At 42.5% G+C, this 19,378-nt stretch overlaps 1 protein-coding gene across 1 annotated transcript in view; it reads right to left on the reverse strand.

Moving 5' to 3' along the window:
* SLC24A3 (solute carrier family 24 member 3) overlaps positions 1-19,378 on the reverse strand; it is a 628,867-nt gene that overhangs the window by 479,348 nt on the left and 130,141 nt on the right. The window contains exon 2 of the mRNA XM_075339395.1: positions 17,705-17,854. Coding sequence (XP_075195510.1) covers positions 17,705-17,854 — 150 coding nt within the window. The remainder of the gene's footprint in view (positions 1-17,704; positions 17,855-19,378) is intronic.

The following is a 19,378-nucleotide window of genomic DNA, read 5'->3' on the forward strand; positions in this document are numbered from 1 at the left end:
CAGAATTACATTTTTTGGTCACTACTACATTACAATAGAATGAAATAAGAGGTGATGAAAATATCACATATACTCCTAGATGTTGTCAGTAAAATATCAGCTTAGAGTCCAAAAATAAGCCATCACACAGCCCCAGATCCAGAAAAATGAAAATGTTACGAGTCTCGGAAAATGATGAAAAAATAAAACCTTTTTTTTTTTTTTTTACAAACTTAAATTTTTTTTTTCGCCCATTAAATAAATATAAAAAAAAGCCCTATACATGTTTAGTATCTACGTACTTGTACTGACCTGGATACCCATACTACCAGGTCAGTTTTACCATATAGTAAACATTGTAAATAAAAACCCAAAAAACAATTGTGGAATTGCACTTTTTTTTTTTGCAATTTCACCACAATTGGAATTTTTTCCCATTTTGTAGTACACTATATGGTAAAATTAATAGTTTCATTCAAAAGTACAATTCGTCCCGTAAAAAACAAGCCCTCATATGGCTATGTTAACGAAAAAAATAAAAAAAAGTTATGGTTCTTGGAGGAAGGGGAGGAAAAAAAGATAGCAAAAAACGGAAAATCGGCAAGTAGTCAAGGGGTTAAAGGGAAACAGTCATGTAAAAAAACTGCTATTAACCTGCAGATATAAGCTTAATCTGCAGTGTAATAGTGTTGTGATGCAGTGTGGCCACCGCACGAAGTGCTCGGCTGGTGGGAGGAAATTATTTTTATTCTTCCTAGTAGTTTGGGCATTGCATCAGTGCAGAGCCAGCCGTCAATCACTGCAGATGGCCATGCCCCTATGACTGAAAGACCGAGCTGCTTGGAGGAATAAAGATCATTGCCTCCTTGCAGCAGGGCTCTCAGTGCAGTGGCTATATGGCTTCAGAACGCTATTAAAGTGAACCTGTCACCCAGAATATGCGTTTTGACCTACCAGCAGACGCATGTGTGCCCTAATTACACCTCCCTACCCATCCCTGTGCTGTAAAATTGTATAATATGAAAGTAATAAAAAACGTATTATTACCTTCATATTTTGTATGTAAATAGCAGGGAATGTGGACACACGTTCCGTTCCAAAATACTTACGTGTGTCCATACAAAAGTGAAAACCGTGCCGCCAGTACGTGAAAAAACTGCCAAACACGTACCGCCGGCACGGATGTGTGTCGGAGGCCTCAGTCCCAGGAGATGTGGTATGATCAGACCATGTCCCTGTACGGTCAGACACGGCCATTACACAGTACATAGCAGGGGCACATACATAAGATTATCTCAGCACAGGAATGTTTTATCTAGACACATCCAATTGTGGAAATTATTATTATTCAAATATCTATTAATTAAAATGAACTTTAAAATTAACTTTGTTCATGGGAAAACCCCTTTAAACTTTTGCAGAAATTTGTCAATTTAGAAAAAAACATTCTTTTAGAAATAACATTTTAGCTGAGGTAACCGGAACAAGTTACCTCATTGTATCCACACCACAATTGATTAGATATAACTTATATGCAGTGAAGTATCATTAACTAATTTTGTGTTATTCATAAAGCACCAACACATTCTGCAGCACAGGGAGATTTATCAAAACTGGTGTCAAATAAATTGGAGCGGTAGCCCATATGAACTAACCAGTTTAAAGCTTTTATTTAAAAAGATGTATCTGGAAAAAAACTTCAACCATGTTTTGGTACCCACCTCAAATAGGCAGATGGCGGTGCAAATGATGTCTGACACAGGACATAGTGATTCTGTCTGCTTTAGTCAATGGCCCTATTGATGGTTACGCCTGAAACCCATTTTTTAGAAATTCAATCAAAACCACTGACAGAGCTACTGACGTGTGGCTAAAGTGGGATATGAATAAAGTTTTAGGGGTACTTTACACGCTGCAACATCGCTAGCAATTAAGGTGCGTTCGGTGTCACCGTGACGTCACCGCGACGTCACTAAGCGGCCGGCCAATAGAAGCGGAGGGGCGGAGATGAGCGGGACGTAACATCCCGCCCACCTCCTTCCTTCCGCATTGCCGGTGGACGCAGGTAAGGAGATGTTCGTCGCTCCTGCGGTGTCACACATAGCGATGTGTGATGCCGCAGGAACAAGGAACAACATCGCTACTTATCTGACAACGATTTTTTGTTATTAAACGATCTCTCCAAAACAAACAATTTTTGTCTTTTTTGCAATCCTTTTAGGTCGCTCCAGCCTGTCACACACTGCGACGTCGCTAACGGCGCCGGATGTGCGTCACAAACACTGTGACCCTAGCGACATCGCTTGAGCGATGTCGCAGGGTGTAAAGTACCCCTTCATCTGCAAATAGAGGACAAGCCTGATTCTAAAAGTTTAATCTGCAAGAATACAAAAAGCTGCTTATAATGGGATTATTTGCAACTGAAGCAATCAGCTGGTTGTAGTCCGTGCCTGTGAACCCAATAAAAAGCCACAAACCAAGGAAGAGAAGGCTGTCCATGGATTTACCTCAGTAGCCGTTTCTAGTCTTCTTTCGCGGCTCCATTATACAAAATAATTAATTTTACTTCTATTTTTAGATTACTACATCCAATTTAAACTAACAGAGCAACACAGATTTATCCTGTGTTTCCATTCTGCACACTCCCCATCCTCAGTCATTGGCATCTACCCGGTGAGAAGCAGGAAGTCTCACAAAGCTGCAACCTAGTAAGACATGAGAGAGACAGAGAGAGAAATGACTTCTTTCTCTCTTGCTTAAATGCCCATATGTATTATAACTAATAATATATATATATATATATATATATATATATATATATATATATATATATATATATATATATATATATATATTACTCAAAAAAATAAAGGTTTTATAATTTATTTCCACTGTACTGCCCAATATTTTCCAGGAACTAAAAAGGTAATTTTAAAATAATGCCCTCTTCGTGATCCTTAATAAAATTTCCAATGGAGTGCATTCCCCACCTACTCTTGTCCTGTGAAAATATGCAGAGATAATGTGATTTCCCACCCATATATCTGATTGAGACAATATGAAATAGTTTTTAATATCATTGTAATCTCAAACACCAGAGAAATGTAAAACCAAGGCTGCTGAGGGTCTTTCTTAAGCTAATAGGGCATATATTGTTATTACCTTCTTGGATCAACATGAGGTTTGGCAGAGGGCCTTCTAGGAGCATGGGATTAGGATAAGTGGTGCTGATGACTGTGGTTATTTTGGACTCATACCTTATAACCAGAAAAGCAATTTGCTGGAGAGATAAAGGAGGTAATAGTTTAAAATAACCCAATGGATTCCAACATTAATAGGGTGTGAGGTAAGAAATACGGAATCACAACATTAGCTCTGGCTGCACATCTTTGATCCTCAATTTCAGGTCCTTCATTATGAACACATATATTGCTGTGTTCTTATCAAAGACTGATTCATAACAGATATATTATGAGAAAGTATATATGCAATTCCAGAAATCAATATATAAAGTAGTTGTTTTGGTCTCATTGGTCAGGTTTAGTGACTGCTGTGGCTGATAACCAGGTAACATGGTCATGCTGGTTACATATTGACATTACTACTGTGGTCAATGAGCAGATGGAGCTACCATGGCAGCACATTATTTAACTTTGTTGTCTCAAATGGAAATTCTCAAGGTGCTTGGTATGTTAAAAGCCCCTAAAACAAACAAATGCTTGCATGATATTGGGCTGTATAGAACCAATGGACAAAAGGAAGCCCCCTTATCTTATATCACTTTTTGCTCTTTAGCTGTTGGCTGATGTTAACATGTACACTGATGTAAAACATTTAGACTCCATCTTTATTATAAAAAAAATCCTTAGTCCGACGTAATCCACAGGGACAGCAAAGACAGCTTCATCACTGTGTACAGACACAGTCTATACACAGTGAGAAGCAAAGAGCAAAGTCAACTCTGCTTCATCTTGTGCACAGACAGTGTCTATACACAGTAGGAAACACAGAGAGCCATGTCAGCCTGCTCCATCGCTCTGGACAGAGCAATGAAGCAGAGGCTGATAGTGAGGGGATGATTGTACTTACGTCTCGCATTGCATCACCCCACTCTCAGGACAAGAGCGCCTCAGCTGTGAAAATACATGCAGGTGACCCGCTGCCGTCGGGAGATTGTGCACCGTGATGCAATGATACTTGACATCAGGACCTTTGATGACGTCATACTCATGTGACCAGCCTATAGCCAATGAGGTAATACAACATTCACACGTGACTGGTCACATGGGTATGACGTCACGGTCACAGCAGGTCCTTTTAGCCAGAGGTACTAACCCGGGGGAACAGCAATGATCGGACGTACGTGGAAGCAGAAGCGCCAGGAGACAGAGTCTGTAAGACGTCGCGGGACCTGTAAGTATGATCAGAATGTTTTTTTAATAACGCGCTTTTTTTTAACAGCCCCTGGACCCGAACTGTAACACGAACGTCCCAGAAAGCTAGTGTTTGGGGTCGTGTGCAACTTTACAGTTCAGGTTCGCCCATTCCTAACTGCTACATCAGCCACAGACCTGTGATTGGCAGCATCTGGAGGGGAGAAATGAAAGCTCACGTTCCCAGAGAAGACTCTGAAGAAACACCAAGTTAAATTACAAGTAGAGATTTCACATAGTGCACTCCAAAAAACAACAAATGGTAAAATCTCTGCAATGGAGTGATGCAGCCTTAGAAAAAAAGAAACAAAATTAGGGGAGCTCTGTGATTTTTACAAGGTCTTTATCCAAATTTTTATAGATCCTCTTTTATGACTTATCGTGAACAGAGCAGTGGGTAATCTTGTAACTAATAGAATAAAGTGTATGACTTAAAGCACCACTCCAGCATTTTTTGGTTTTTTTTCAGCGCGGGTGTGATGCTTTTAACCTAAAGTCCCTGCCCCTAGTAATATACTTATTCTCCAGGTGTTTTCATCATTTTTTTCCGCATCACACTGGTCTCGCAGTGCCATCTCTTGACTGTAAGTTCTGGCTGTCCAGAAGTCAGAAGTTACGTCACAAGCCCTCAATGCAACTCTATGATAGCCAGAACAAGACTTGCATTGAGCTGTGATCTCCAAGACTACACTGAAGCAGCCGGCATGCCACAAACTACAGAACACCCTCCGGAGAGGCTCGGATAATACATGAAGATGCCGAAGAGTGAGTATAAGACCAGGGGGAGGGACCTTAGATTTAAAGTACCACTCCAGTGGTGAAATAAAAAAATACGATACCAAATGCTGGAGTGGAATTTAAGTAAAATGACAAAAATAAAATAAAAAAAGAGTAATATAGTCCTAATCACATAACATATGTGAGATGATGACATGTGGCTTTACTTGCAAATAACACAAATATGTTACATTACACCTAGAAGGTTACACCACAGACTGCCACTGCCAAGACTGCCATTAAACATATCTGCAATGAATTCTTACTGTAGCTGGCATTAAGTTACTTTAAATACTAATCATCTCAATGCCAAAATGGCTATCAATGCCCTGGCACCACGTTAAAAAGACTGAGACTGGAAGAGACTGGAAGAGATCCATCCCATATAATAAAGAATTCTGTTGTTTGGCAACAGGACCAGAAATGGAGAAGGAACATATTATGATTTCAATAGACCTGCTGTTACTATATATACTGTAGATATTTCATTTATCTGAAAGGCTTCGGGGCACATGTTGGCTTTAAAACAATAGTTGACAAGAGCCAAAACACCAAAAAGAGACCTGGTTCAATCTGGATTTAGTCTGCACAGTAAGAGGAATGAACTGCTGTGCACTTGTTTGAGTATTTCATAAATAAATTTATATTGTATTCTTCACTAACTGGAAACTATAAAGACGTTTACTGCCTTTAGATTGATGATGAGAAAAATTGAAAAGATTTTAGTAAAATTACTGTCAACTCAGGGTTATAACTTATTTTATGTTTAGTCTTTATAAAATATATATAAAACCATATATGATTAACTGAAATGTATTCCAAAAGAATAAAAGTAATATGACCAATAGTTTTACATTTCTGGGGGGAATATTAACTTATTAGTCTAATTTTCATATATATTAATTGGCTTTATTCACATCGATATATTGGAGCAAGTCCTGAGAAAAGCAACCAAGATGGTAGAAGGTCTGCAAACCATGTCATTAGAAGACTGCCTAAAAGAACTAGGAATGCTTAGTTTACAAAAGAGAAGGCTGAGAGGAGACTTAATAGCGGTCTACAAATAGATAGTAACAGGGCAGAGGTAACCACCCTATTCTCATTAGCACAAGGAAGTGCAAGAAGCAATGGGATGAAACTAAAAATAAGGAGATAAAGATTACACACTAGGAAAAACTTTCTGACAGTGAAGGCAGCCAGAGAGTGGAACAGGTTACCACAGGAGGTAGTGAGGGTAGTCAGAGAGTGGAACAGGCTACCAGAGGAGGTAATGAGCTCTCCATCAATGGAAATATTAAAGTGGAAACTGGATAAACATATAGCTGGGATGATTTAGGAAGGCCTGCACTCGCAGAGGGTTGGACCTGATGGTCCTTGAGGTCCCTTCCAACTCTATCATTTTATGATTCTATGACATGGTCAGTATTTGCTGCATAAACATACAAGACAAATCTGCAAAAATGTACGGTAAAAGCGTTTTCAAAACCACACTTACATGTAGAGTAAGAAATATACACAAAAATAGTACATGATGCCGGATTTCAACTGCACAACATGCTCCTTCATGAATGTTTTTCATTGCTGATTTCATCCCATAAAATGTTTTGTAATGCAGTAGGTTGAACTAAACTCCACTGAAAAACACATTTTCATTTTGCACTGGATTAGTCCTTGATGTGTTGCAGATTTGAAGCCAAATCTGATGTTGACGTATTCCGTCATGTGTGAACATAGCCTTAGGGGTACTTTACACGCTGCGACATCGCTAGCAATTGCTAGCGATGTTGCATGCGATAGCACCCGCCCACGTCATTGTAACGATATGTGGTGATCGCTGCCGTAGCAAACATTATCGATAAGGCAGCGTCACACCCACATACCTGCTCTGCGACGTCGCTGTGACCGGCGAACCGCCTCCTTTCTAAGGGGGCGATTCGTTCAGCGTCACAGCGACGTCACAGCAGCGTCACTGAACCGCCGCCCAATGGAAAAGGAAGGGAGGAGATGAGCGGCCGGAACATGCCGCCCACTTCCTTCCTTCCTCCTTTTCCTGGTGGACGCAGGTAAGGAGATGTTTGTCGTTCCAGTGGCGTCCAACATAGCGATGTGTGCTGGCACAGGAACAACAAACAACATCGTTACTGCAGCAGCAACAATAATTGGGAATAGGGAGTGATGTCACCGATGAGCGATTTTGAACGTTTTTGCGACGATTCAAAATCGCTCATAGGTGTCACACGCAACGACATCGCTAAAGCGGCCGGATGTGCGTCACAAATTCCGTGACCCCAACGAGATCGCTTTAGCAATATCGTAGCATGTAAAAGCCACCCTTAGGGGTACTTTGCATGTTGCGACATCGCTACTGCGATCTCGTCGGGGTCAAATCGAAAGTGACGCACATCCGGCGCCGGTAACGACGTTGCAATGTGTAAAGCCTAGAAGCACCGATAAACGATTGCAAAAGCGTCGAAAATCGGTGATCTGTGTAGTGTCGGTCATTTCCATAATTTCACTGCAGCGACAGGTACAATATTGTTCCTCGTTCCTGCGGCAGCACACATCGCTGTGTACGAAGCCGCAGGAGCGAGGAACATCTCCTTACCTGGATCCTGCCTGCAATGAGGAAGGAAGGAGGTTCATCTCCGCCCCTCCACTTCTATTGGCCGCCTGCCGTGTGACGTTGCTGTGACGCCACACAACCCGCCCCCTTAGGAAGGAGGCGGGTCGCCGGCCAGAGCAACGTCGCAGGACAGGTAAGTGCATGTGAAGCTGCCGTAGCAATGATGTTCGCTACGGCAGCTATCACAAGATATTGCATGTACGACGGGGGTGGGGACTATCACGCTCGGCATCGCTACAATCGGCTAGCGATGTCGCAGCGTGCAAAGTACCCCTTAGGGTATGTTGCCACATACAATTTTCTGCTGTTGATTTTACTGCTGATCCTCGGTAAACGTACATCACAATCTTCTTATTTCTCATGGATTTTGATGCAGACTTATAACCAATTTTATCCAATCGATTGCAAAGTATGAAATCTGCAGTAAAAATTCCTAGTATAACTTTACATGCTGGGGATTTTAAATCTGTAGAGCAGGTCAATTTCCACTACAATTTTTTTTTCAGCAGTGTGAAAAACGTATTTGTTATAATCTCATCCACATTGCTGCTATTGTAATACACTGTAATACATTGCTCACGAATATGGCTAAATCACATTCACAGACGAGGTGTGTCAGTGCTATATGGACAAGTACACACCCTACGAATCACAGATATACAGTTAGGTCCAGAAATATTTGGACAGTGACACAAGTTTTGTTATTTTAGCTGTTTACAAAAACATGTTCAGAAATACAATTATATATATAATATGGGCTGAAAGTGCACACTCCCAGCTGCAATATGAGAGTTTTCACATCCAAATCGGAGAAAGGGTTTAGGAATCATAGCTCTGTAATGCATAGCCTCCTCTTTTTCAAGGGACCAAAAGTAATTGGACAAGGGACTCTAAGGGCTGCAATTAACTCTGAAGGCGTCTCCCTCGTTAACCTGTAATCAATGAAGTAGTTAAAAGGTCTGGGGTTGATTACAGGTGTGTGGTTTTGCATTTGGAAGCTGTTGCTGTGACCAGACAACATGCGGTCTAAGGAACTCTCAATTGATGTGAAGCAGAACATCCTGAGGCTGAAAAAAAAGAAAAAATCCATCAGAGAGATAGCAGACATGCTTGGAGTAGCAAAATCAACAGTCGGGTACATTCTGAGAAAAAAGGAATTGACTGGTGAGCTTGGGAACTCAAAAAGGCCTGGGCGTCCACGGATGACAACAGTGGTGGATGATCACCGCATACTTTCTTTGGTGAAGAAGAACCCGTTCACAACATCAACTGAAGTCCAGAACACTTTCAGTGAAGTAGGTGTATCTGTCTCTAAGTCAACAGTAAAGAGAAGACTCCATGAAAGTAAATACAAAGGGTTCACATCTAGATGCAAACCATTCATCAATTCCAAAAATAGACAGGCCAGAGTTAAATTTGCTGAAAAACACCTCATGAAGCCAGCTCAGTTCTGGAAAAGTATTCTATGGACAGATGAGACCAAGATCAACCTGTACCAGAATGATGGGAAGAAAAAAGTTTGGAGAAGAAAGGGAACGGCACATGATCCAAGGCACACCACATCCTCTGTAAAACATGGTGGAGGCAACGTGATGGCATGGGCATGCATGGCTTTCAATGGCACTGGGTCACTTGTGTTTATTGATGACATAACAGCAGACAAGAGTAGCCGGATGAATTCTGAAGTGTACCGGGATATACTTTCAGCCCAGATTCAGCCAAATGCCGCAAAGTTGATCGGATGGCGCTTCATAGTACAGATGGACAATGACCCCAAGCATACAGCCAAATCTACCCAGGAGTTCATGAGTGCAAAAAAGTGGAACATTCTGCAATGGCCAAGTCATTCACCAGATCTTAACCCAATTGAGCATGCATTTCACTTGCTCAAATCCAGACTTAAGACGGAAAGACCCACAAACAAGCAAGACCTGAAGGCTGTGGCTGTAAAGGCCTGGCAAAGCATTAAGAAGGAGGAAACCCAGCGTTTGGTGATGTCCATGGGTTCCAGACTTAAGGCAGTGATTGCCTCCAAAGGATTCGCAACAAAATATTTAAAATAAAAATATTTTGTTTGGGTTTGGTTTATTTGTCCAATTACTTTTGACCTCCTAAAATGTGGAGTGCTTGTAAAGAAATGTGTACAATTCCTACAATTTCTATCAGATATTTTTGTTCAAACCTTCAAATTAAACGTTACAATCTGCACTTGAATTCTGTTGTAGAGGTTTCATTTCAAATCCAATGTGGTGGCATGCAGAGCCCAACTCGCGAAAATTGTGTCACTGTCCAAATATTTCTGGACCTAACTGTAGTACCTTTGAGAAAACCTCAAAGGGTATAGGCACACAACAGCCCTGATTCATCAAAACTTTTACATCAAAAAGTGTCGTAAAAACAACGAAAAGTCACACAATTTTGGCACACCTCTAATTTGGCAGCTGGAATGGGCAGAGCTGGGGCAAAATGGGCTGTGGTGTTCATGTCGCGGACGGGGAGGACGCCGTCGCTGCTGCACTCTCGCTAACGCTCAGGTGCGGCGCTGCTGCGGCTGCTGCTGCTGCTCGGTGGCTCGAGCGGTGGGCCGGATCCGGGGACTTGAGCGGTGCTCCTCGCCCGTGAGTGAAAGGGGTGGTTGGTTTGGGGGATTTAGTCCGTGACGCCACCCACGGGTCGTGGTGAAGATGGGCACCACCGCTGCTGGTGACGGGGATCCCGGGATCGATGGTAAGGAGCAGCTGGGATGTTGTTTTCCCCCTCCATGGGTAGGGGTCAGTGGTCCCGGGGCCCGGTGATGTTGTTGTGACGGGGAGGCAGGGTTGGTGAGGTGCAGGGTTGCAGGGACAGCGCGGCGCGTTGCCGGATGGCACGGGTGTACTCACTGAGCAAGAAAGGTACAAAGCCCTCGGTAAACCAAACGGCTGGATGGACGGGTCCCGCAGCCGGCTGCAGTGCTTCTCCCCGGACAGGTGATGGCGGCTGTCTTTCCCTGCACCTTAATGTTCTCTTTCTGACTACTATGGATTCACAACAGTAGTCCGCTCCCCGGTGTATGGGTACCGGAGGAGCCCGTTTGCCCGCAGATGCTGGCCCTTGGGTCTCTAGCCTTCGGCGGTAGCTGTATACCCTCACGGTGAGCTGTTGCCTTCAATCGGGACTTTTGCTGTTGTGAAACCCCTGGGGTTCCAGTCACATTCGGATCTGACTATTGTCGGCAGCTCCAAGCCTGGTCGGGGTCCAATGGCCCTGCCTGTGTGTGCTGGCTTCACTTCGCTCCCCGGTCGGTAGCGGCAGGCCGTCTCCCGTCCCCGGTCCTACGGTTCCGCGTTGCTCCACCACCCCTGCAGACGGCCACCACCGTCTGCCAACCTTGCTGTTAGTGCCTGGGCCACAAACCCAGACACCCAAGTGTTTGTTCCTCACTCCTCAAACTCCTAAAACTGTTCTGACACTTTTCCCGCCTCCAGGCCTGTGAACTCCTCGGTGGGTGGAGCCAACTGCTTGGCTCCCCCCCACCTGGTGTGGACATCAGATACTGGAGGGAGGCAACAAGGGTTTTTGTTTGGCTGATGTCCCTGTCTGATGGGGGCAGGGTGTTTGTATGTTATCTGTGACGACCTGGCTAGGCAAGGGCGCCACATTCAATATGCCATAAATTGTATGCCAAGAGCTGTGGCATTACGCGCACCAGAAATTTCCCTCCAGTCCATGACTGGAGTAAGATTTCAGGAGTTATTCACAGAGACACTCATCAGATGCTACAGATTCATCAACAGCTCTTCATTAATTTAGAGCACCTGACCCGACCATGCCACCTTATGAAGACCGGTGAGAAAATCACCAATCTTGATAGATCAAAGGCAATGTTTTTTCAGGCCATCAAGAATATTTATTTTTTACACAAATAAGTCTTCTAGAATAACCCCTTTTCTATGAAGTTTTGTACACCTGAAGGGTTAGATTCATTAAGACTGCCATTGGACACCAGTTTTAATGACGGGGCAGTGTAGAGTAAAGCTGGGTTTACACGCTGCAACATCGCAAAGGACATCGCTGTAACGTCACCGGTTTGGTGACGCAATAGCGATCTCCATAAGTCTCTGCTAAGTCTCTGGTGAGCGTTCAACCTGGCAAACCTGGCCAACAACTTACCAGCGATCCGGACCTGCAGAGCGACCTCGCTGGTTGTTGGGGACGTTGATAAGCAGCCTTTTGAAAGGGAAGTTGCTAACAAAGTCGCTGAAAAGGATTCACACACTGAAACTTCATGCTGCACAGCGGGAAACAAAGGACCTAGGAATGGTCCTGAACGACTTGTAGTGATCAGCAACTTCCAGCAACTTCACAGCAGGGGCCAGGTCGCTGATAGGTTTCACACACTGCAACATCGCAAACAACATCGCTATTGCGTCACAAAACCGGTGACGTTACAGCGATGTCGTTTGAGATGTTGCAGTGTGTAAACCCAGCTTAAGATGCACCTAATTCTTTTACAGGCGCACATCACTTATTGATTTAGGTGCATCTTACAATTGGCTTATGCCCTGGGCAGGGTACATTTCTGGAGATATTACTGCCGCCAAAGTAGTGTATATTTTTATGCATTAGATGTGAGGACTCAGCCTTGACCCATCCTACCCAGTTCCGCCCATATTGGCAAGCAGCTGGTACTGGCGTGAAATCACCAAAAGTTGTTGCAAAGTTTTTACGCAAAGAATTTGTGACATTTTAAGGTGTTTTATATCACAATTCTGCAAACTGGTGAAGAAATTAGTTGGAAAGTTCATTTACCACTTTAAAGTGCTTTCTCAGGTGGTTTTCATGGCGGACCTGTTGCATTATTTATGTAAATGGAAGCACCTGTCCCATTGATTACTATGGCTCATCATGCCCACTGTCCTCTTTAATCATACCCCCACTTATCTCACCTGTATTATGCCTCCTGAAATATTCTGAGTGGGTTTAAGTGAACGTTTGTGAACTCTACAGTATACATCCATTAATAACATTAGATAGAATAACAAATTACATCTTATTTGTTTTTATTGATGTTCTGTATTATGTAAAATCAGGAAGTCACCAATGCTAATGCTGCTATGATAAAGCCATATTAAAGAGGAGACATCAGATGGACAATTTGCATTTAAGCAAGTAAAAGCAGGAAGTTAAATATGTCTATTACAGGAGAGCATCATCAGTATGAGAATTAATGGAGGTCTAAACTGAAAACACGAACGAAGAGATGCAGAAATACATGCATAATCTGTAATTTACGCTATAAGCCATATATGATATATTTTTCGGATTATAAGATGCACATTTCCTCCCAAAAATGTTTGCGGAAAATAAGGGGTGCGTCTTATAATGCAAATGTAGCTTACTGGAAAGTGGAGAATGGGCGTTGTGTTGGCTGCGGGGTGCTGTGCTGGCTGCAGTGGGGGCTGTGCTGGCTGTGGGGTGTTGTTCTGGCTGCGCTGGGGACTGTGCTGGCTGTGGGGTGTTGTTCTGGCTGCGCTGGGGACTGTGCTGGCTGTTGGGTGTTGTTCTGGCTGTGGTGGGGGCTGTGTGGAACAGGGTGGTGCGGCGGGTGAGATGCTCTGTCGGTGGTACAGGCTTCAAATAATGGCGCCCATAGTCGGAGCATGTACAGATGAGATCTCGGCTTGTCATTGAGCCAGTAGCTCAATCTGTGCACGCACTGACTCCGGGCACCATTTCTTTGATATCCGCACCGCTGACACAGCATCTGTGATACCCAGCGCACTGCCCTGCTCCACACAGCCATCATGGCGCCCGGAGCCAGCACAGCCCCCACCACAGCCAGCACAGCCCCCACTGTAGCGCCTGCAGCATCACCTTACTCCAGCACTGCCTCTGCCTCCTGTTATCCTGCTCCACCACCTCCCTCCGGTAAGACACCACTGGAGTATAAGACGGACCCCCTTTTTTTTTTCACCTTTTTCATTCCTAAATTTGGGGTGCATCTTATAAAACGAAAAATATGGTAAATACTAAATCCTTCAAAAACATGAACCATATTTGTAGACATATTTCTTGGTTATCACAGTATCCCTATCCATGTGTTATTTGAGGGTTTGTATGTCATTAGTCAGGGTGGAGGCACACTAATACAGATGATCTTTCTCTCTGGTGGATTCAGCGTGTCAATGTGTTACATGGTCTGCCAATTTTTGAGGTGGTCGACATGGAATACTAAAAAGGGGTTGTCTTGATGAAAAAACTATAAACACTATAGAAACTATAGAAATGTTGACATTTATATTGTACATGTAACCCTATATAATATAGAGTAGGATGAGCTGAGAAAAGTGATGGGAAAAGATTGAGTGTAACTTGTTTTTCGCAGCCTTCATATTTCAAAAAACAACCTCTTTTTCTTTTATGTAATGTGAAGATTGTAGCTGCTGATTGCTAAGGCTGACCCATGATGTACTTCTTCTCAATAAAAAACCCAAGTCTGTCAGGAGATAGAGACAGAGGTGCAGTGAAGGTTTGGTAGGCAAGTATATATTGTTTGCTGTTCTGCTACCCATAAGGGTCTACTTTTAGTATAAAATTTTTTAGCAGGCAACCCCTGTTTAAAAAGATGTCAATCATTTACAGACCTGTGTGGCAACACGAGAGTAAGGGGTGCTCTCGTCCACTGGCCTGGGTTTCTTCAGAAAGTCCGCACGGACAAGGGCTCACCCCACTGAATGCTCGCATTCATTCCCAGTGGGCAAAATACTATTCAGACAACACAGGGTGAGGGAACCACACCTTGGTAAGACGTTATTGGTTCACCAACAGGCAAAAACATATCGTATATTCCCAGCAAGAACACAAGATGGTACAAGCGACAGAATCTCACCCTTCCACTGGCCCACCAAGTATTTGAATCGTTGTGACTTCAAGGCTACCAGGGCCAAATATCTTAGTCTAGCAGCCCCCCGCTTTTGATGAGTACCCACTGAGAAGAGATAGTGATATGCTGAGGAAGCTGACCGAGCAAAGCAAGTTATGTAGCCAGTGGTCCCAACCTGGATTTTCCAAGAAAATTTGTGGGCTCAGTGTTGAGCAGTGAAGCAGTTCTGTGAACCACCACTGCTTGAATTGTACCTCCTCGGCTGAGATCAGGTAGAAAAAATACCTCTGGTGACAGATACAAGGCCCTTTTATACCTCTCAGTTCTCTTACAGGATTGGTGGGGATGGCTGCTCTCTTATTGATCGCAACTATAATTTTCCTTGAACTATGTAGTCAGAAAGGCTGAGGCAATTCACATTTACAGACAGTAGGGCTCCGATCAGTCTCACTTGAGACAATGGCTAATTTCTCTTGGCTTAACAAACAAAAGAACCATATCTCTGGCCTAATTAAGAACAGTCCCCCCCTCACACTAGTGGCCAAACGCGAAGTTGTCACACCTCGTCCACTGAACTCCTAAGGATAGAAATTAATAAAATACAAGTTACACTGAAAAATTTCCCACAAAACTACAGATCAATCTGGCCCTCTTTTCCTCCTCACCATCAAGCTGTTTGTAGATCAGATACCATATTCAATGTGATAATGTTACATTTTAGGCTGGCAACCAGTGAATGAGCTTCTGATTGCCAGTACTTACTGGTTGGTTTTGTTTAAGGGTGACGGACTATCTGATAGATGACGAGACTGCTGAAAAAAGTTGTAGGTTTTGGACAACATATGGCATCTCACATAGCGCCTAATAGAGACTCGCAGCGACTTTGATACAAAATATGTTTCATATTTTAATCATTACTATTTGCAGCTTTTATCTATACATGTACATTGTCGTATAAATTGTATAATTCTTTGAATAATATTGCATATCTAACTTTAATAAGAATCATTGCCAATTCACTACACTGACTAAGATTAATTCCAGCTGCAGAAATTGGGACAGACGATCTTAATAGAGGACTATGTTATATATGCATTAAAGATGTATTTTCCATGCATAATACAGAATATAAATATACATGTTTTACCTACAACATGTTTGTATGCTCATAAAAATTTATGCCATAAGCAACTGCAGGATGCGGCGACTTCCACAACAGAAACAGGAATCTTTGATGAAAAAAATTCACTTTGGCAAAATGAGAGAAGTAAAGTTTGACATGTAAATGAACCGTCATACATATTAGTCAAGTCAAAGTTTATACACATGAATTGCGGCCAGTTTATCAATTCCAGTGATGGTTTACTGGCATTTGTTCTGTGGTTTTGCAGCCAATGCTCAGGAAAGCGAAACCTTCTATAGCGCATTCCATACAGTCTTACATCCTATACTTGTCTGCAGCCCAGAATATGTTTTTACATCTTTATGTAAACCAGTTCTGCTCAGCTGGTTCCTATTATTCTATATACTAGAACTTGTTCATGTATTGAATTAGTTCTTTTATACTTTACAAGAACACAGAATATAAAACCAGTAAAATAGCCGAAAGACAGTTTTCGATGTAGTACTGGGTCACTTATGTGATCATTCTTATCACATATTCTTTAATTATAACAAATATGGAGACATTTATAAAAATTAGCATATATGGCAAATTACAGAAAATGTGGTAGAAATCACAGCAAGGACTCACACTTGGAATATGTGCAACAAATGAATGAAAAATTAAGGTTATTGCAATTGTAACAATATTCAGAATAGCACAATACAGACTGCTGCTAATTAGGCACCTGAAGAAGTTATTCATTTTAGGAGAATACAATCAATCACTATTATTTTCCATGTTGGCAGTGCCCCCTTAGGAAAGGCAAAGCATAGCAGCCATTTTTTACCAGAAACCAATTAAAGGGGTTGTCCACTAATAGGACAACCCCTTCGGTTTCCACATATTTCCCCCAGGTAAAATAATAAAGACTATACTCACCTCCCATACCGGCGCCTTTCCAGCGGTGTCCGGGCTTGCGGTGCCAGGGTTCACATGGGTTGTGATGTCCTGAGAGCCCAGCGTCCAATCAGCGTCACCTTCGAACCAAACAATCAACAGGAAGTGAGCACAGACGCTGCGCTCACTTCCTGTTGATTAACTTGTTTGGTACCAAGGTGGGGAGAACTAAGCTGGTGCTGATTGAATGCAGAGCTTTCTTGACGTCACAATCCCATGTGAACCCCGGCACCGCAATCCTGCTGGAAAGGTCCTAGTATGGGAGGTGCATATAGTCCTTATTATTTTACCTGGGCAAAACATGTGGAATCAAAAATGGCTGTCCTAGTAGTGGACAACCCCTTTAAGCTGTGTGAAGTTCTATCTACTGCTATAGATATACTCTAGACTGAATGACTGGCAAGAATAAAAAACTATAAAGACCTTGTATAAAGGCTTCCACGTACAGAATTGTAATTTCAGCAATGATGTAAATTGATGCTTTGCACATAAAGGAATACCTAGACGTCATATATCGGAGATCTGTTCCCCCGTACCACGTGTTAGTTAACAAGAAGTATTACATTACTTAAACTGGTTTTACAGGACCTTAATTCTGAAGGCCTTTCCTTACAACAGGCCATCAGATCAGTGGAGAACCAATTTCCTGCGCCTAAGTGAGCATTGGATTGAACGCAGCGGTGCAAGTTCAGGTGCGCTGCAGCCCTTCAACCAGATGATTGATGGGATACCAGGAGTGTGAACTTCACTGATTTGGTATTGATCCATAAAAATAAGTTGTCAATATTAAAGGGGGTGGAAAAACCCTCTTCAATTAACATAATAAAAATAAATATCAATGCTACAATATAAGGTAAATAATAATTAGCAAAATGACAGTATTGATCAAATAATATGGAGACAGATATCCTAATAGAGGAGATTTATCAGAATTACAGCAAAGGAAAAGTGGTGGACATTCCTACCTGGTTCTGTGCAGTTCTTACGATGTCTGTGTTCACCTTGAATTTCAGTAAAATTTTCATCATCCGCCCAAAGCAGTCCTCGTCCATTACTATTGGCATTGATGTCTAATACATTTCTCTGGTTTCTATGTAAAGAGTTTTCTTCAATACCTATAATATGAACACAAAATTGACTTAATCATGGTGTCAATAGAGATCACTTGGTCTTATTCTGCTCAGTCTGCCTTCTCATCTCTTGTTCACTATGACCTTATTCTTTAAGTGATTAGGAATTAAAAAATCATACAATCAGTATAATGGATCAGCCATAGTATCAATATAGGAGTTCAGCCATACTATTAATACATGAGATCAGCCATACTACTGTATTAACCCATTCACATTCAATACTAGAGCAAAATCCAGTCAAATCATGCAGGTATGGATAGGCAGAAAACTTGAATTGATTTAACACATTAAAGGGAACCTGTCACCAGATTTGGCTACTATAACCTGCGGCCACCACCAGTGAGCTCTTATATACAGCATTCCAGAATTTTTATAATACTCACCTAAGGGGTGGTCTGGTCCGATGGGTGTCACTGTTGTCTGGTCCTCTCTGCGGCCGATCGCTGTCCTCTTTCTTCTGAGGCCCGTGTGCAAGACACATCTACGTCATGCACACTAGTCGGTGTTGAGGTCCTACGCAGGTGCATTTTGAAGAATTGTAGTGCGCATGTGTAGGTGGTTTTAAGCTTAACTTGTGTCTGCGCATTAAAGTACTTTGATCTGCCCTCAGCAGGGCAGATCAAAGTGCGCCTGTGCAGGACTGCAATGTTGGCTTGTGTGGATGATGCAGACGCGTCTTCCACACTGGGCTGGGTAGAAGGAGGATGGAAATCGCAGCAGAGAGTAGGCATCGGACTAGAGAGAGGAGGCGCCGGACCGGAGAGCAGTGACACCCATTGGACCAGACCACCCCCTAGGTGAGTATTATAAAAATGTTTTTTACGTTTTACAGAGTGGCATTGGCACTTATATTCAGCATTCTGGAATGCTGTATATAAGAGAACAGTGGTGCTGGCCACAGCTTATAGTCAGCAAATCTGGTGACAGGTTACCTTTAAAATTGTCTGCACTGGCACCAAAAGATCTGATAATGGAGAAAAAAAATGCAACACATTTCAGAAGTAAAACTATTCCTTATGCACCGATAGACAAGACAAAACCTCTCTGGAAATGGCAAGTATAGAAATAGGAAGTGATGATGACCCATTACCTTTCAAAACATGCGAGGCAATTAATTGATAATAAACATGTAAATGTAACAAGACAGATAAAATCAGTATAAGGAACTGTAAAGTATGGATGGAATACTATTGAAAAATATACAGTTGATCAATCATTTCTAAAATTAAGGACACCTCAAATAAATAGATGGAATTAACTAGAAATATTGCATAATAAGATCCTGCCTAATACTCAGGCCATCGGGAGATCTAGTTTTAAGCTTCAAAATCCAATATGATTCTCTATTGAGAATTTTCCTCTTAGGGGTACTTTGCACGTTGCGACATCGCTACTGCGATATCGTCGGGGTCAAATCGAAAGTGACATACATCCGGCGCCGGTAACGGCGTTGCAATGTGTAAAGCCTAGGAGAGAAGATGAATGAGCGTGAAACAGTCAAAAATC

Source organism: Anomaloglossus baeobatrachus, chromosome 3 (assembly GCF_048569485.1).
Source record: "Anomaloglossus baeobatrachus isolate aAnoBae1 chromosome 3, aAnoBae1.hap1, whole genome shotgun sequence".
NCBI lineage: Eukaryota > Metazoa > Chordata > Amphibia > Anura > Aromobatidae > Anomaloglossus > Anomaloglossus baeobatrachus.